The following is a 20,680-nucleotide window of genomic DNA, read 5'->3' on the forward strand; positions in this document are numbered from 1 at the left end:
TTTAATTTCCTCCCGAGTGTCATTTATATTTATTACTGTTGCTCCAAGATATTTGAACTTCTCCACCTCTTCAAAAGATAAATTTCCAATTTTTATATTTCCATTTCGTACAATATTCTCGTCACCAGACATAATCATATACTTACTTAGTCTTATCGGGATTTACTTCCAAACCTATCTCTTTATTTGCTTCCAGTAAAATTCCCGTGTTTTCCCTAATCGTTTGTGGATTTTCTCCTAACATATTCACGTCATCCGCAGCTGATGTAGCCCGTTCAATTCCAAACCCTCTCTGTTATCCTGTACTTTCCTAATGGCATACTCTAAAGCAAAGTTAAAAAGTAAAGGTGACAGTGCATCTCCTTGCTTTAGCCCACAGTGAATTGATTAATTATTCACTAACAATAACAAAGCTGTATTTGGAAGAGGTAATTTGTGAATATACACAAAAGCCGCCCTAAATAAGGGTTCGATAGATCGGCCTACTAATCAATTCATAAAGAATAATAAGTAAACAAATAATTTTGTGACATTTGGAAAGAAAAAAAAAACATTACGATAAATGATAAGAAAACATAGGAAATCATTTACAATAAAAATTTTGTTGGGTACAAATGATTACTAATTATAGCTAAGGATGATTTTAACACGTGAGATCCTATGGCATCAATCGTTGCATCAGAAATTTTATATTGTTTAGGATAATATAACAAATTTAAGTCAATGATATTTATTTATAACAAGTGCAGCGAAGGGCATGGATATGGCTAGTAGTAGTAGTAGTAGTAGTAGTAGTAGTAGTAGTAGTAGTAGTAGTAGTAGTAGTAGTAGTAGTAATAATAATAATAATAATAATAATAATAATAATAATAATAATAATAATAAACTTTTCACAATACGCCCACAGGCCTGCAAGGAATGTTAAACAGAATAAAGGTAAAGGCATTGCAGAAGTCTGAGTATAGGTGAGTAATAGAAGTTTAAGATTCTGATGTCATAAACTCTTATCAACGACAATGCAAATGTCCAGAAAATCTCACGTCCTCGGCCACTATCTGGCCTCTTCCAAGGAGCTCACGTGGGCAGTGACCGCTGTCACACCACAGACCTCTAGTCGACCCTCAGTCGCGACGAGGAAGAGATCCAGGTGAGTTCGTCCCTTATTCACGTATAATTTAGTAACGTGCTGTCATGTTGGCTCCGTGTATAAAGTGTACATTATTCAGGCTCTGTTTCTGATATTCTCTCAAAATGTTCGTCCATATACTGACAAGACAAGCTTACCAAGTGATAACGAATCTTCACAACGATTGTTCCCCCATACGTTCCATTTGAAATAAGAAATCTCCCTATAAATTTCTACACCCGGAGAAGGCCTAGCTTTCGAGATATGATTTTTCAAAATAATAGCTTGACACTCAAGTCTCATATCTCCTTGTAATCGTGAAGGAAAAAATGTTTATTCATTGCCAGGGAAAGGAAGTTAATGCCTTAAAAACGTGAAGAATTTGTATGCATTTACGCCGTAAAAATAGATAAATATGCTACAAAATATGCATTATCAATCTGAGATTATTTTAACAGAATGATAAGGTATAGGTAACTTACGTTTAGTCTATTGATTTTGTTTGCTGAATGCTCCATTTATGCTGTTACAGTTAACAACTAACCAGTGACGTATGTTTTCTGTTGTCATTCTTCGCCTATTGTCTCTCAGCATAGCTTTGTAGCGCGAAAAATTTCGTTCTACGTCACAAGAAGTAAGAGGGGCTCGCACAAAAGCTGTGAGCTGTTCTATAGAAAATTTTGTTGGTTTTTGGGGTGTTTTTCCTTCGAGAATATCTTGAATTTCTTTAAGTTGATAATAGGCAGGGTTTTTGGAAAGAATATTTGCTGTTTTCTCGTTCACTTTATCTCCTACATTTCCTGGAACTGATGTTAAACTGGATATTGTTCTATCGAAATCTGCTGAAGACTGCAGTAAAGGAATACGAATTGCTAACTTGAGAGGCTGCCTATGAGGGCGTCATCGTTACGTTCAAAATTCATGAACATAAATTAGTCGTGTTTACGAGGTTACACACTTTTAAAAATGAGAGAAAGACAAATGAACATACACAATAAGCAGTTCTCTGCATAAATGTTAAAATATGATGCTTTTATAAATAAAGACAAAATATGCACTTTTATGCACAATAAAAGTAATATCATTGTATTCAGAAATTTGTGATTCATGTAGATAATCTTTCAGTATATTCACACAACGATAGAGAACAAATATGCAAATGCATGAACTTCCTTTCCCTATTCATTGCCCTCAAAATCGGAATGCTTATGAAAACTGAATCTTTTGGTAGACTCGTTGCCGAGGTATACAGGCTATAGAAAAGATAACTCCAGAAGGTAAAACGGTGAAAGTGTTAACAATTCCAAAGCACACAGCTTCGATTGTTCAGCCTCTTGACGTTTATGGCTTTAGACTTTGGAAAAATTTCATTCAGAAGTTTTCTGTTGATGTTTTGTTACTTGGCACGAATATTTTATTACATCAGAGAGATAATGTGATAAAATTGCAGTCCTTAACGCATAATCAGTTACCATCTCCAAGATATGTAAATATGTTCAAATATGGCTGGCATAAAGCCGGGTAACTTGACAACAAACGTGATAAATTCGTCACTCCTGTAAAATTCTGTTTTAACGTTGATGTACAGACTTGCTGTAAGGCTGACATGTGGGGAACTTATTTTTCTTAAAATGTTCGTGCTGGAAAGTTCCACTGTGTTTGAGCATTTTTACGATTTTCACTACTGTCATCAGTACAGTGAGTAATATTTCAGATATGCTTCGAGTACATTTCCTTACCATTTCTTCATAGATTATTCTATAGTCAATGTCATGAATATTATGTAGGCCTATCTGGTATGTCATTTTCATAGCTTATTATTTAAGGAGATTTTGACATTACCGTATAATAATAATAATAATAATAATAATAATAATAATAATAATAATAATAATAATAATAATAATAATAATTCTTTATTTATACTGGCAGAGTTAAAGCCATAAGGCCTTCTCTTACACTCTACCTGGTCACAAAGTATAGCCTACAAGGAGTGAAAAATTTAACAAAAAGTTAAAGAACAGAATACTAACATATTACAAAAAATAATGATAATAGCATAATAAATCGACACTAAACAACATGAAAATAATACCATAATAGAAAGAAAAGAAAGTAAAATGCATTGAAATATAGTAAAAGCAACTCATTTAGTACAAATAGTTAATATGAAGAACGTAAGGAAGAATATAACAAAATGTTACTTACTTACATACAAATGGCTTTAAGGAACCCGAAGGTTCATTGCCGCCCTCACATAAGCCCGCCAGCGGTCCCTATCCTGTGCAAGATTAATCCAGTCTCTATCATCATACCCCACCTCCCTCAAATCCATTTTAATATTATCCTCCCATCTACGTCTCGGCCTCCCTAAAGGTCTTTTTCCCTCCGGTCTCCCAACTAACACTATATGCATTTCTGGATTCGCCCATACGTGCTACATGCCCTGCCCATCTCAAACGCCTGGATTTAATGTTCCTAATTAATATAACAAAATGTAACGTAGGCTAATAAAATAACAAAAAAAGAAACGAAATACGAAAATTAAATAAAATTCACAATAAAAAGGGTATGATAATAAATTAATCCGGTGATCAAAAGAACAAAAAGGGGAAAGGAAGAAAAAAGATATTTATATATTTTTACAAAACTATCGCAGAGAAAAGGGCTTATAACTGAAAGGAATCAGAATTGAAAAAAATGCAATTTTAGTTTATTTTTGAAAGTAGACAATGTCCGACAATCTCCGACATGTTGTAGTAGAGAGTTCCAGAGATGAGCTGCAGAGACGGTAAAAGATGAAGAGTAGAAGGATGTTCTGTGTTTAGGAATGGAGAGTGTGATATGGTGTTGTGAGCAAATATCTAATTCGTGATATGAGGACAAATGTTGAAAACGAGAAGCTAAGCAGCTAGGGTTAGAGTTTTGAAGAATGTTGAAGAGTAAAGTGAGAGAGTGAATAGTTCTTCGCTCTTTGAGACGGACCCAGGACAGCATATTTAGTGAAGTTGTGATACGGTCAAATCTACGGACGTTGCAAATAAATCGAACACATGCAGGTATGCAGCTAGATGAGATTTATTGTCTCATATGTCTAGCACATAGCACTGTTTGCATTAGCTTTTAGAGCTGTGGACTTCGAATTTGAAAAAAAATCGCATCTCGAAAACTAGGTTTTCTCCGGATGTAGAAATTTATAGGGAGGTTTCTTATTTCAATTGGAACGTATGAGGAAGAATCGTTGTGAAAATCCATTATCACTTGTTGAGCCTTCCTTGTGAGCCATTACTGCGACATTATCAATTAAAATGTGACCATGAGACAAGGTTTTGCATTATCATTCGGCCTTTATGCTTGGTCAAACTTCTCCGTTACTCTTTCGTTTAGCCACTGAATTGTTCAATCCAAATTGCATGGATTTACACAATTACGACGAGGTTTACAAGTTTCAACGATGGCAGAAGGTTGTGTGCTACAACAATGTCTTATTATTCGCTCGTTTATTAACTGAAATATCGCATTGAAATTACGTACTTGTTCTAATACTTCTTTTGGAATGATAAATCCAAATTACGCACTTTAAAAATAACGAGTTTTACGATGATAGAAGGTTGAACACTATAATAGTCTTATGTTATTATTTGTGTATTTATTAAATTGTTAAATCCAATTTATGTAGTTTAGAGAATTTGTCTGTTTGTCCAGTGCGCAGTTTTTTTTTTTTTTTCGTGGATCCAAACAATCGTAAGCTAAAGTCTGTGTGATGTATCTTGTCTCACTGTGAAAAGAGAGAGAACGGAGATATGTCTTACATCGTCTGTATTGTTATGGCGATGGGGGGGAGCGGAGCGATGCCGTCTATCCATCCAGTGGCGGAAGGGACTAGTTGTTACACTCCGTAGCGCAAAATAAAATTACAAAATATCTCTCTTCGTACTGTGTAGTTCCGTCACTGAGCTTGTCTTTCAAGAAATTGAGTTCCGGTATCCTGTACAATAACAAGGTTTTGAAAGGAATCCTGAAAATTTACAACCCTCCTATAATCTCCACCCTCATTTGAAGGGACTTGGTTTTATTGCTACTGAGACAAGATAAACCTTACCAGGCATAGCTCTCACACCGGAGCAATACGCAACAAACAATTGACAACCAGCAATATGCGATATCGCTGATTTCGGTCTGTTTACATCGTAATAGATGTAGACTTCTACACTAGACTCCACTAGAGCAGTGGCGTACGCAGAATTCTGTCATTATTAAAATTATTTACAACTCACACTATCGGTATTTTAAATTTGTGTATCATTATTATTATTATTATTATTATTATTATTATTATTATTATTATTATTATTATTATTATTATTATTATGTTACGGTATATTTATTGGTTTTATATATTAACATTAAAAATATGAACTGTCAAATGAACAAAACATTGAACAAACGTTTCATAATAAAGTCAGAACTCACACTAACGAAAAGGTGAATACCGCTCTTAAAATGCATCTAAAATCGACAATGCACAATATTTAACATCTGCACTGCAAAGCTATCAAAACAATATTTTCAATATGTTTCACATATCGGCTTCATTTTATTACCAAGGTCGGTACAAGGCGAAAGGTCTCTCTATAATAAAGATATCATTGCTATAATTCGAACGTGCTGCAGCACCAAGCACAGGGATTATATAGGTACAGAAGGAGGGCTAGTAGAACTACACCTTATGTCGATGTAGATTTTGTTATCTGGCAGTGTAAAATTAGAGTAGGGAAAACGATTATTGATGGAAAGATAATCAAATTTAAATATCAGGGTAGATCGGAAAGTATTTTACGGAATAGGCCTACTATTTTGGTTAAGACGCTCAAAATTGGTAGATAGTTACTTTGAATCTCGCGCTACAGACAGCAATGATTCGATCGAATGTCACCCTGGCGGACCGAGCTGTAACTACTGAGTAAAAGTGGCGCGTTTTCTACCATCGTTCACTTGTGAAGGGCTGAGAGGTGTAGTCCGTTTTTCTTTTTTGCGAAAAACGAAAAATTCGAGTGGCTCAATATGACTTATCATACAATATTTGCAACTAATATGTTACATTATATTATATATTTACATTTACATTTTTACAGTGGTTAACGTTTTCGCCTGTTTGGCTTCTTCAGATTGCAAAATTATATAATATACAATATATAAATATATGCAGAGCCAGATGGCTCAGGCGGACCAATCTCAGTGGAGTTCTTCATGGTTTCCCTCAGTCACAAGGGAAAATGCCGAATTTGAGGTTTGCATGCCATGATTCATCACCGCCTCAATCACCAATATCGTAAAACATTAAACAAAATCTATAATCAATTGCATAAACACAAGGCATCTACAACACACAATAGAAACAGGAACTTAACAATAGTGAGAATGGCCTACTGATATACCTACAGATACTGAACACGCGATATGACCACACATGTTAAAGCGTGTATAAATAATCTTAATAAAAAAATCTAAATTTAAGTACACATTAATAGTAATATGCGTTACAAGAGCGGTATGTTGAAGTTTTCATATTCGAGGAAAAGTTTGAAAAAGCGAAACGTAGTTGAGCTTTTTTAATTTCCGAGAATTGAAAGAAAACATACCGCTCGTGTATCGTACATTATTTTGTGCGAAGATCGTTTATTACATACCTGAAAGAGGAATTTCTAATTAGTTACAATGAAATCTCCATCTTGGTTTCTGTTCAATGACGGCAAATTTGCAAAACAAAAATACCTATCTTCAACATTGTTGCTTTAAAATGTTTTCTGTGTTTACTATACTCCAGCAGGCCGTGATTACGTGTGTCTTTTTTTTTTTCCCAGTCTATAAATGCGAACTTAAAACAAACGGTAAGGTTATGTAATGATTTATTTTTCATTTTAATATTTTAACAATATTATTTATATAACATATTGCAGTAATAACATCAGCAAGTTTAATTTTGCCGGTCAAGGAGATATTTAGAAATGGAAAATATCTTTGAGTCTGGAATCTTGTTGATTTTTTCACGGCTTCCTTAATGTTACTTGCATCACGAATGCAGTAACTTTAGTGGAGTTGTAGAGTTTACTTAATTTTTGCAAATATTTAAAAACAATAATTAACAGTGCAATTTAGGTGAAATTGCAGTGGTAAGTTTCCAGTTTATAATTATTGCTATATTGAACGTCTCTAAAAATAATATGTTAAAAGCCTAAAGCAGTAAAATCAATATGTCACTTAAGCGGTAAGAAGAGGGAAATTGTTGTGTGTGTTAGGTTGGGAATACTGAATGTGGAATTTTAGACTTTCCGCGGATTGGTTTTGTGCGGAAACCAAGCAAATACGCACGATCTCGCACAAAATTACATTATGTGTGTGGAATACGGTACTGTAATTTTAATGTAGGTGTGTGCATTTTATTCATTCCACTTCTAGAAAAATAATGAACTATCTCCAAAATTGTCTCTTTCGCTGCAAGATACATTCCATGGATAACTAACTTATCTTATCAATGAATAACACATTCACTGAGATATGCAACAGCATTTTTATAAAATTAAGAAGAAACACTGAGAAATTTTGTTGTAGAATAAGAAACGTCTTCTTCTAAAGATACCAGAAGTTGTTTTTATTGACGATTAATAAATTTCTCTCCTTTCCTGGAGTTCAGTTTTTCTATTAACTTTGGTAACAATAAGTAAAACTCTATTGAAGTTACATTCTCACCTTCAGTTTTGATTATGGCATCTTGAAAAAGCGGAAAAGTTGCATTAGCAAAATTCACCCACAGCAATGTGCAAGAATCTTAACAATATTAATCTTAATAATTAACAATGAATATCCAGAAATATCTGGGGACAAATTATTAAATTCAGGGGCGAATTTTTCTTGGGGACAAAAAGAAAAATTCGGGGACCTGAAGCTTATAGTTGGAGAAGACTTTCGGAGAAACCCCAAATAGTATTCACTCAAAGCACAGTCTCGTAATGTTGTTGAATATAACTATTGTATTATTTTTTAGTGAAAGTACAAGTAAGCTTACATTATAATATAGGCTATATTTTTTATAGGAACAATATGACGAAGAATCCTTGCGTCCTATTCGTCGCACTGTGCTTTGTGTCGCTCTCTCAACAATGGTTCTTCAACTGTAAGTATGGCGGGTGCAAAACTGTTCCGTTCAATTGGTCCCCTTGTGTGCTTACTGATAATAATTAATTATATGTTGTCAGTTGCAGCTGAAAAGAAACCCTGCTACGAAATTGGCAGGTCAGCAAGATCTGTGTGCTTCGATTATACATTGCAGATCGACCTGTATAGACGGTAAGCTGCTTGTCATCATCCATGCATTGGATTTTAACATGGAACGTTTAACTGTGCACCGGTTTGGGAAAAATATCCGTCACCATTTTTGTAATAATCTACGCGCATTAGCAGGAGCTGAATGGGACCTGTGTTGATTTCAATTTTGATATAAATTGTTGATAAAACGAGTATGCCAAAAACTGCATTAATATCTGCCAAATTTGTAACAACCCTGCCAAGAATTGTATTTTTCAAAACTTATTTTTTTTTCACATAAAAATATTATTATTTCATTTTAAAATGTAACTGGATATATGTGAATAGATGTAAAAAAATATACCTTTGTCACGTAGAAATTTCATTTTTACGATTAAACATAAAATATCTACTCAGTTTTTATTTGACTAAAATATCATTCTTAACCCTGCCAATAATTGTACCTTTCCCTTATATGAGGTAAAAAGATAATCCAAAAACCAAAATATACCTTCAAATATTGTGTGTATGCTCTAAAACTTGTAAATTGATATACCGGTATTCAAAAGTTGAAGAGTATTAGAAAAATGTCTTCACTTACAAGCAAACGTTCTGATGGGGGCAGATAAAAAAGTTAATATTTTTCCTTCCACCATGTTAATAATATCAAAAGAAGTGCTTATACAAATTTTGGCCACTCGACCGCAATTACGAGGGCCGTAAAAAAATAAGTTCGCCAGGGGCCGCTAACAGAAAAAAAATTCATTGGACAAATTTATTGGAACGGACACAGCGATTGTTGAGCTATTTTTCAACATATTTTCCATCGGAACTGAGACATTTCTCATATCATTGGATCAACAGAGAAAGGTGCAGGCGCGGTCAAACGCTGGTTCCGATCTGAGGCGGCTGACTTCTACGACACAAAAATTGATCTCATGGTATGACAAATGTCTCAATTCCAATGGGGGATATGTTGACAAATAGCGCAAAAATTTCTGTATCTGTTTCAATAAGTATTTCCATGCAATTGTGCTTTTTTCTATAAAAGTCCCCAGGGAAAATCACTTTCTGGACTGCCTCGTAATTGCGGTTGAGTGGTCAAAATTTGTATAAGCACTTCTTTTGACATTATTAACATGGCGGAAGAAAAAAATTAAACTTTTTTATTTGCCCCCATCAGAAGGTTTGCTTGTTAGTTCACTTATACACAACAGTCATACGCGCAGACTACCCAGTCCACTTAAAGTGACAAAATTACTTTTGTCCAGCTGGACTTGCTTTTTGGACCACTGCGGATAGCATCAACATACCGGAATACCGTCTTTGTCTACCTCATATTCTACTTGGACTAATCGATGTGACAATGTGAGCCCTTGTTTCTACTACTACCATAGTATGTATTATACGTAATATTGTTTCAAACATCGCTCTCAAACAGTATCTCCCACAGTTTCAGAAAGAATGAAACCACGGGTGAGTGGATCTCCGACTGTAGCATTAATATCTCCAAAATGGACGACAAATTGGTGAATAGGAGTTACTGGGAGGATTGCTTTAACCCAGATGGCATGACCTACATCATAATACATGGCTGGAACTCCAATGGAAAGCTTCAATGGGTACAAGATATGACAAAAGCCATTTTGAATAAGGTAAAAATATTGATATTTATTTCATACATGGCTTGCATTGGATGACGAGGAAACCAAATGACAGGAAAATACTTGCCTCACAATCACGTCTTCCCGTCTGGCCGCGAAACCAGATGGCCCGGGTTCGATTCCCGGTCGGGGCAAGTTACCGGATTGAGGTTTTTCCGGGGTTTTCCCTCAACCCAATATAAGCAAATGCTGGGTAACTTTCGGTGTTGGACCCCGGACTCATTTCACCGGCATTATCACCTTCATCTCATTCAGACGCTAAATAACCTAAGATATTGATAAAGGGTCGTTTACAGTTTACAGAGTGTTTCAAAAATACGGGGCATAATTTCAGGTATGTATTTCCCACATGTAGACAATCAAAATAGTTCATTACAACATGTGTCCGGAAATGCTTTATTTCCGAGTTACGGCCTTCACAACATTGAAATTCACCGGAACCATACCTCATGTTTTAGAAGACACTCCACTGATCAATCGTCGACACATTCACTTCTTGCATGATGGCGCTCCTGCACACTTCAGTCGTACGGCTCGCCGGTACTTGGATCGAAGGTTTCCTGATCGATGGATAGGTTAGAGGAGGCCCAATTGCTTGGCCTCCACGCTCACCTGATCTGAACCCTCTGGATTTCTACTTGTGGGGCCATTTACGAGTAAAATCATTGGTTTATTCGTCTCCGGTGCCTGATTTGGAATCCCTTCGGAATCGAATTGTGGCATGTTCTGAGGACATACGCAATACTCCTGGAGTTTGGGATCGTGTTCGGAGGTCAATAAGACATCGATGTGAGGTCTGTATTCAAGCAGGAGGTGGACATTTTGAACATCTTCTGTAATGATAACGACCTGCGGAAAGAAAAACGTTCCGGTGAATTTCAATGTTGTGAAGGCCATAACTCGGAAATGAAGCATTTCCGGACACATGTTGTAATGAACTATTTTGATTGTCTATATGTGGGAAATACATACCAGAAATTATGCCCCGTATTTTTTAAACACCCTGTATAGTTTATAGTTTACCCCTTGCATCACTGAGCAAGCTGTCTGAGCAATTGAAGACTGCGGTGGAAATGAAGGGGTAGACCTGCCGGAACGCGTGCTACAGAAATACGCGCCGCTCAGCGCAAGCCCGACGGGCTGTGTTTGGGCATGCCCAGTGGCGGTGCGTCAATAAGAGCACAAGAGCACGTGAACACCTTGTTTCCATTAATGCACGACTAATTTTATTATTTAATACCGTATTGGCGTAGTGGGGGTGTATAATATCAGGATCGAGTATTTTAAACTTCCCGCATCTTGCATAAACTTCTTATGTAAACTTGGCAACATCCGTTCACGTACAAGCCGTGCTCTTTTCAAGAAGGTTACAGAAATTTCACGCATGCGCGGGAGAAAATTGTCTTTCGCTGGCGCTTATGACTCGTCAAGAGCACAAAGCATTAAGTGAACAGTGAATCTATCCTACAGATGTCAGGTGCATCGATGCCTATCGTTTACGTGCTATATCTCGAGGATAAAATTGTAGAAGTCTGTATTTTAGCCTGCAGGTGTCTGCATCTCACTGTCGGAACGTTTACTTTATGTGGATGGTGTACAGTGCTGCTACGAGGGTGTAGTTTGTGAATTACTATACTTCAGTGTCGGCATATAGAATAGTTTGGCTTTCAAAGACGTGCTGGCTGAATGTGATGGTGGTATGAATTTAAATATCTGTATGGTGGTGTATATTATTTAAGAATAATATTTACTGGCATGTATTTATAATAATGAATCTATGCGAATGGGATTACAATACTGGTATAGGCTATAGTGTGTCAGTGTGTTGTGAATCAAAATACAGTATATTACTGAACACACGCTTTTGTAAATTGTTTTATGTATTAATTTTTAACAAACGTAAACAATGAACTCTGTTCAAGTAATTTTGAAGAGTAAAGAACTAGATAAACTGGCTTTCCAGGAAAAATTGGAAATAAAAAGGCTAGGTTCCATTATTATTATTGTTATTATTATTATTATTATTATTATTATTATTATTATTATTATTATTATTAAATTATATGTTGTTTTGAATTTATATACGGTTTTTTTCGACAGTGAAACATTGGAACCATGATATTTCATATTAGGCTGAAAACGTAGGATTTCAAATTCTCTTCGATTTTGGAACACAAAATTGTGAACACACATAATATTTTATCACGAGCCGCCACTGTGCATGCCTGTCGGAGGCGGCGTGCAGAGAAGTCTATTGCGCGGGGGGGGGTCTTAGGGCATGCACACCATTCCATCCGAGTTAGTACAATGGGTCCTCCCGAGCGGCCTGCGTGCGAGGACAGTCCCAGTCCGTGCCCTCCCCTAGAGGGGGAATAATAGGTAAAGTCCAAATCTAGATTGTTTCGGTATTGCGTCTCTGGTTTGAATAGATACACAGATAGAAAGAAGTCTGCGTATGCCGAGAGTTTGAAAGCAGTTTTGGGTTGGATTTCAGACTGGAGGATTCGGAAATGTGTTCTCTGTGGATTGGTCTTCAGCCATGCCAGGGCTGGTGGAGAGCTACCTGTCAGCCGCGAGGCATTACCAGGCAGTTGGGGACATCTTAGCTTGGTGAGTGCCTCGCGATAACATGCATCGGCACCGGTGCCGTTCACACTCACACCGCCAGTAGCGAGGTTTGTATTTCTGTGGCAGGTTCTTGAAGCGCATGGTAGACGAGGTGGGACTGCACCCCAACAGAACTCACGTCATCAGCCACAGTTTTGGCGCGTATGTCATGCAACGAATGGCGCAGACCCTAGTGGAAGAATTCGACGAGAAATTACTATGGATTACAGGTGGGTTCATTTGAAATCTTCCATCTTGAATTAAGCCTGGTTCAGACGGTGCAAGTTTCTGTGATGGATTCCAAGGTGGCTGCACTGATGGCTGCCCTGCGTGGTCACTTGCTGGCTCCCGTGTTGCCTACGGTGATGGTAGTTGTTCACACGGAGCTGGCTCTTTTCACAGTTCAAATTGGAAAATCATCTGCTGTTTCATCTGTTGCCAACACTCATTCTTTTTTATTTTAGTTGGTTATTTTACGACGCTTTATCAACATCTTAGGTTATTTAGCGTCTGAATGAGATGAAGGTGATAATGCCGGTGAAATGAGTCCGGGGTCCAACACCGAAAGTTACCCAGCATTTGCTCATATTGGGTTGAGGGAAAACCCCGAAAAAAACCTCAACCAGGTAACTTGTCCCGACCGGGAATCGAACCCGGGCCACCTGGTTTCGTGGCTAAACGCGTTAACCGTTACTCCACAGGTGTGGACACACTCATTCTCAAAAAGAAACTAAACCGTGAGTGGAAAACAACTTAAGTCCTAATTAACAGTAGTAAATGTCGTAATAAAGCAATTAAGCCATAAGTGCAAAACAGCTAAAGTCCGATTTTTAATTGTTGTTTCTTAGAATCTAAAGAATATAGAAAAAAACAGGTTTAGTTGGAAAACAACGAACATGGCGACATGGTTTCAGAGGTGATATTATATGATCATCTTTGGTTCCAGCCTGCAAACCATCACGAAAAATAACAAGGAACCTACCCTCGAAATCCAGTAAGCTAGCCATCCAAGGAGCCACCAGAGCGCATTACTTCCGGCAAGTGACCACGCAGGCTACCCATCCGCGCAGCCACCTTGGAATCCATTACAGAAACACGCACTGTCTGAACCGGGCTTTAGAAGTGGTTTATGACAACGTTTTACCGTCAGAGCTCGGAACTGTGACAGCTCCGGCAAAAACGCTGCGACAGATAATAGTGATTTTGTCACAGCATGATTGAGAGGACACAAAGTCCGGATGATTGTTGGCGATTTCGAATGTTATCCATCACGAGCAGACAGATGTTTATATTTATCGCTCGTCTGTGAATTGGCATACCGGGGTCATATACATTTGCGGTGAGTAACAAACACGCTGTGAGCGGTGTTATCGCAATGTGTGGACGCGTATATCCTCCTAAGAATATACCGTGTCTGTATTGTTTGAGTAAAGGGAGATAAATCATAAAAATGGGTTTGGAGATAAATGAAAATTAAACTTCGGACCCTTATTACAAATAATTTTCTACACAAATAAAACACATCAAATGCCTGTATTCTTTTGATTTTTGCACACCCACTTGTATAATTTAACTTGCCTGTTCATCTGGGGAACAAAATTCCATCTGCATAAAAAAGTAACTTATCCCCCTTTACCCGAACACCACAGATGTATGCCTATAGCGAATGCATTCGGTTTGGGGACATAGCTTGAATATCAAAGAATTTCCGATGTTAACTTTTTGAGTGGGACGATAATTAATTAGATTCCAGTTATCTCGTCGTTACAGTTAGCATGAATCTTCTGAATTGGAGTTGTCTGGACCTGTCATATATACACACGTACATCAATCGCCATGGCTGTAAGTAACATCGGGTGGATATGGAGATTTTTCGGAGCTGTGATTTCCGAACTACAGATGAAACCAGCGACAAACTTGTCACAGCGAAAAAAAAAGAACAAGTCTTCAAATCACATCCCACAACTATCTTGGATAACTGTTTTAAATGTGCAGGGAACACGATTTTGAGAAAAAACGCGTCAAGTTAGTTTTTGAGGAGGAAGTTCAAAACCACTGCTGATTGAACTTTCCGTTCCACTCTAAATTTGATTCGTTATTTCATATAAGTATTAGACTTACTGAATAGCCTCCTCTCTTCCTTATCCATACCAATTTTCTTCAGGATCCCCATAAGCTTATTCCAATGCACTCTGTCAAAAGCCTTTTCTAGATCCAAAAATACTATATACACTTCTTTTTACTTCACCAATTGTTGTAAAATCAAGACGATTATTAAAAATTATATTTGAAATGTAAGGAAACATGTGCTTAAACATTAATGTAAGTTATATAAACATTTATGGTCCCTTTGCACGATCCACCAAATTTTCCCTCGGGTTGTAACCCGTAATCGTATTGGGTAAGGCAGATTTTCTGGGTGGTATTGAAAACTACGTAACTGTTTCTATGGATACTAAGTATTGCTGACCTGACAACTATTGTTATGCTATGGAAATACAATATTACCAACAACACACAATCGGTCCGGGAATATTGCCGCATACTTGTTGCTATGGGAACACAGCTGACTTTTGGGCCATTTGCAGGGCTCGACCAGTCGCTCAGGATACCGGACATGGTGAAGGTGTTTCTAGGCTTGCAGCCTTCGTCGAACAACATGAGTTTGCCAGATTACAAGGACGTTGCCACGTTCGCTGAGATATTGCACATGCCGGGACTCTTAGGAGTGCCGGTGCCCCAGGGTGAGTGCATCTCTTGTTCGCTGGTTGGGACTCTGTCAAATCTGAACTTCTGCGTTCAAGTCTTCTTTTCTGTTGTGTGCAGGACACGTGGACTTTTTCTTCGATGGGCGATGTATAACTTTCTCCACTTCTCCGCTAGAGCTGGCATTCGGCCATAACGTCGCGCATCATCTCTACACCGAAACGATATGGCACAACGACATCTGGGGCATTCCTGTTCATTGCGGGTACGTATTGCACTGTTGAACTTGTTCCTCCTTCACGACAGGAACTGGAATTTAATTTGCTTAATGCTGTTCTTAGTTTTCAAAAAGGTGCTCGGATTAAGTGTATACTACTACTGGGATGCAGAACTGAGCGCCAATTGTGGCATACGTCACAAGTCGGGTTACCTTCCCTCAACCCCATGGTTCAGCAAGTAGAGCTGAAAACTCGAGTTCGAGTCCCGGTGCCGGAGAAAATTTTTCTCTGTTCTATCCATCCTTCATAATATTATACAGTACTTTCATAATACAGTAGATAAGATCAACGTAACGTTTTATTATTTCTTAAATTGGTTATTTTACGACCCTTTTTTCAACTGCTGTGGTTATATAGCGTCCGAATGAGATGAAGGTGATAATACCAGGGTCCAGCGCCGAAAGTTACCGAGCATTTGCTCTTAAAGAGTTGAGGGAAAAACTAAGGAAAAACCTTAACCAGGTAACTTGTCCCAACCAGGATTTGAACCTGGGCCCGCTCGTATCACGGTCAGACATGCTAACCGTTACTCCACAGCAGTGGACTGCGTTTTCTTATTAAAAGCGCATTATTTGTACGAGACTATAGGCCTAAATTACTGCCCTTCACCGCCATTTATTTTCCTCACGTGCGAGATAGCGGTCGGATCTCTCTACTAAACACGCGCATTAGACCGGTTGTAATGGCGGTAAAGGCTGGTTCACAATAAACCGGGAACGCTGCCTGTTGTGTGGGTGCGTTCGTGTGATGAAGAGTTGTGTCAAATAGTGTGTGTGTTCTGAAATTGATCTGTGAGCGAAGTTGAGATAGCGCCGAGATCTAGTAGGCTCTGACGATGGTGTCGAATAGCACCGAAACAGCTGTAAGCCGCACATGCTTACATAATTAACACGAGTAAGATCGCCATTTAATCAGTTGTTTATAGTCAAGTGTTAAAAGTAGTGTACGAAAGATTCAACATGGAATTTTATAATGTTACACTTGTTCAGATCAAATTTCTGCTCATTTATTATCGTAATACACTGCTCTCTTACAGGAAGACTCCACTGAAAATCATGAAAATTTTTCCAAATTTTTTTAGCTATTTCACTTATTCAGAATTTATATTTTCATACCCCAAATGGATTCAGCTCAATTCTGATAACAAATATTCGTATGTTTACACTTTTTAAATTAAGGCTGGAAGGGGGCGTGGAATTTAAATAGCTCTCAAAATTGTTTTTCATCGAAGAATTCTTTTTTAAAATTTCTGATTACAAATCTAGTAACTTTTTGTTGGCTCCCTGAAGTTACTAGATGAATGTAGCGGAGGAGAATATTAATTTACATAAATATTCATTTTATTTTCAAATCTATTTTTCTGTGTTCATTTCTGTTGATTCAACATCAACTTTCTTATGCCAAATATTAATCAATCTGGATGAAATTTTTACTGCAAGTATTTATGAGGTAGCTGCATGTTTCTCTGCATTTATTTTGTGAGAAATGCTGCTAGTTTATTTTATTAATATTTTTCTTAAGAAAAATATTAATAAAATAAACTAGCAGCATTAAGAAAAATATTAATAAAATAAAGTAGCAGCATTTCTCACAAAATAAATGCATAGAAACATGCAGCTACCTCATAAATACTTGCAGTAAAAATTTCATCCAGATTGATTAATATTTGGCATAAGAAAGTTGGTGTTGAATCAACAAAAATGAACACAGAAAAATAGATTTGAAAATAAAATGAATATTTATGTAAATTAATATTCTCTCTCCGCTACATTCATCTAGTAACTTCAGGGAACCAACAAAAAGTTACTAGATTTGTAATCAGAAATATTAAAAAAGAATTCTTCGATGAAAAACAATTTTGACAGCTCTTTAAATTCCACGCCCCCTTCCAGCCTTAATTTAAAAAGTGTAAACATACGAGTATTTGTAATCAGAGTTGAGCTGAATCCACTTGTGGTATGAAAATATAAATTCTGAATAAGTGAAATAGCTAAAAAAATTTGGAAAAATTTTCATGATTTTTAGTGGAGTCTTCCCTTAAATTGACTGAGGATATTGGGAATTAAATCAATGGCTTTCTCAAAATATGCTATGAAATGTTTTCATACAAATGTAGCAAAACGAGAAAAATTGTATTAAAATTTTTTGTTTGAAACACCACAAAGACTAAGTCCTTGAAATTAATGACATCACTTGAAGTTTCTCTGTGTATGGTCATACACTTCACGAAAATAAATCAGAATATTAAACTTGTTTGCGTATAATAATATTATTCATTTTGTTTAACCTGACATATATTGATAAGGTGTCAAGCAGTGACATATTTAGTAGACCCGGTTGTACGCTAAACGTCTGTCCTTGGTACGTGTACGAGATAAAAAAAAGTCGGAACTTCCGAGCTTTAGTCATAACTATTTTCAGTTATACATTGTTCGTTTTATTTTATTTTAGAAATGAAGAAAAAGAGGAAGACGTCTGCTCACGGGAAGACCGTATTCCAGTTGGACTACAAGCACTTGACTATTTCTCTCGCCTGAACGTTTCCTCCATAGCTCTCACAGTCTTCAAGAGAAAATGTGATTCTGAAATGTCTCTTAACTTGAATAGTAATAATATATGACGATCCACTAGATTAGCCTTTCTTTTCCCTTAATAATGAGCATGCTAACATTACGTACAAAAGACAGGATAAAAATAAAATCCTTTTTTGATAAGCACAGTTTCCATTTTCATTGAATGTCCAGTATGGGAGCACCATCACAAACCACTACGACTTTACTTCACCATCATGGAACATCTTTACAAAACGAACAATATATAGAACTCATTTATAACCAGTGGCGGCTCGTACCTTTCTTGGATGGGTGTTCACAAAAAAAAAAAAAATGAGTAATGAACACACTGATATATTCTCGTATAGCTGAGTCACACGTCAGAGATAAACGAGTTCTAATATGCATGCACCAAATCTACGCATATAAACCAAAATTAAAACCTTTAAATAAGAGTAGAGTAAAATTAATTCATAGGACTCTCCTTCACTGCTGTTGTTGAAGATCTAGATTCATTTGTAGAGAAACTCCATGCGCCTAGTTTTGAGAGATGCAAACTTATCAATAACTTTATTATTGAAGTCTCTAATGTCGTTAACAAGTTTTTTTTCCACTGCCAACATACCCAATGTACTTAATCGGTCTTCTGTCATGGTGCGGAGAAATGTTTTAATTCTCTTTTAATTTAACACACTCACAATTCCACACACATCCGTCTCCAAACTTCAAGTGTTACTGTTTCAGCTTTCAATACGCATCATTTTAGCTTGTATTTTCCTTACTTTGCTGAACAAGAGACAACAGAATCAGCTCCCGCGCGTAACGGTATTTTGAAAAGAAAGAGTAAAGAGAGAAAACTAGAAAAGAGGGAGAAGGGAACAGGATGCCAGACCCAAGAGAGATGGAGCATCTCTCTTTCTCTGTCACTAGCACGTTAAGACTTGTGCGAGCAGAGCTATTGTAACCATTGTAACAAACCAGAAAATATTCTCGCCTCAGGCTATTTCACCCTGCTAGAGAAAAATTGTGCGAGCTGCTGTCAACCTGTCCAATGGAGATTTAAAGACACACAACGGGACATTCTCTCGAGACGAAAAATGTAGGAACGTCATTGCACATTGGAAAGAAATAGATGTAATAATATTAATACAGTAATATGTATGATTATTGTTGGTTTTTAAGGTGTTCAGGTGCTCCTGTGCTCATATAGAGGAACCGCCGCTGTTTATAATCTATGAAGGCACTTCTCTTCATCAACTACAACACAAATGTCCACCGTAACATGTAACATCAATAATGCATAATTCGTCTTGAACGACTCGCAATCTTCATGAGTTTTAAAACTGCTCACTAGGAATCGTTGTAGTCAGATTAACAATAGTTGCGACTAGGGTTGCTAACTCTCCCGTATTTCCCGCGATTTTCCATATTATTATCCCTTAATTTTTAACAGTCTCCTGCCTCCCGTATTATTATTCTCTTCGAGTATTTTTCTCCATTATTTTTTTCTCCAGACTTCCAGGTAAGACACTTCGAAAATAATCAAGCATGCAAATCCCGACAAACGGCGTTGAATGTATGCTTAGAAAATTCGAATTAACCGTGCATTTTCAACATTGGTTTAAATAAGAATTTCATTTATTTGAAATATTTATTCGAATTATCCAATGTCGAATTAAGGAATTTCTACTTTAATGTTATATTATTATTATTATTATTATTATTATTATTATTATTATTATTATTATTATTATTGGCCTCTGGCTGTTGTTCAGCACACAAATATTAATAATAAATAAATTATTATTATTATTATTATTATTATTATTATTATTATTATTATTATTATTATTATTATTATTATTATTGCCACCATGAAGACGTTGCCCTTGGTGCACCGTAGGCGGCTTATTATGTACCACCGTATGATTAATAGAGTAATGGTGAAATGTCAGTAGGGGAAACGGGTCTATCTCGCGAAAAACTACTATCTAACACCGTCCATTTGGACCCACCGGGATTTGAACTTGGATCGTCAACGTGGGAAGCCGACGTTCTGGCCGTTGGGCAAATGGTACGCCCTATTATTATTATTATTATTATTATTATTATTATTATTATTATTATTATTATTATTATATTTGTAATGGATCCACAGGCGTGAAGAGCTCGACTTCCATTTGGGCTGACTACTAGATTAGTTTTTTTTTCGGCGTATTCTCCAAACTGAATTACAGGTAATCTGATAGCTAATTTCGGATTCATCTCGAAAAAATTCGTCACAGCGCAAACTTCTTTCGTTCTAGGGAACTGCGCAGTTGATACAACTTCTTTAAATAAATTACCGAAAATTGATTTGGTCGTAGGCTACTCTTCAAGTAGAGAAGCGAATAACATTGCAAAAATAGAGTGTAATCGGCTTAGTTCATCCCCCCCACCCCA

At 36.8% G+C, this 20,680-nt stretch overlaps 1 protein-coding gene across 1 annotated transcript; it reads left to right on the plus strand.

Annotated features, from left to right (window-relative positions):
- Positions 1 to 1,016: 1,016 nt before the first annotated feature.
- LOC138692762 (lipoprotein lipase-like) lies at positions 1,017 to 19,901 on the plus strand. Its single transcript, XM_069815955.1, has 9 exons — positions 1,017 to 1,147; positions 8,221 to 8,300; positions 8,383 to 8,473; positions 9,885 to 10,086; positions 12,590 to 12,705; positions 12,790 to 12,932; positions 15,291 to 15,446; positions 15,529 to 15,673; positions 18,138 to 19,901. The coding sequence occupies exons 1-9, from the start codon at positions 1,017 to 1,019 to the stop codon at positions 18,304 to 18,306; spliced, it is 1,233 nt and encodes a 410-aa protein (XP_069672056.1). The 3' UTR covers positions 18,307 to 19,901.
- Positions 19,902 to 20,680: the final 779 nt, after the last annotated feature.

Source organism: Periplaneta americana, chromosome 17 (assembly GCF_040183065.1).
Source record: "Periplaneta americana isolate PAMFEO1 chromosome 17, P.americana_PAMFEO1_priV1, whole genome shotgun sequence".
Classification (NCBI taxonomy): domain Eukaryota; kingdom Metazoa; phylum Arthropoda; class Insecta; order Blattodea; family Blattidae; genus Periplaneta; species Periplaneta americana.

Coding starts and splice junctions, on each gene's coding strand:
- LOC138692762 (XM_069815955.1), top strand. CDS start 1,017: ATGCAAATGTCCAGAAAATCTCACGTCCTCGGCCACTATCTGGCCTCT. Junction 8,301..8,382: donor TCAACAATGGTTCTTCAACT/GTAAGTATGGCG, acceptor ATATGTTGTCAG/TTGCAGCTGAAAAGAAACCC. Junction 12,933..15,290: donor GAAATTACTATGGATTACAG/GTGGGTTCATTT, acceptor GGCCATTTGCAG/GGCTCGACCAGTCGCTCAGG.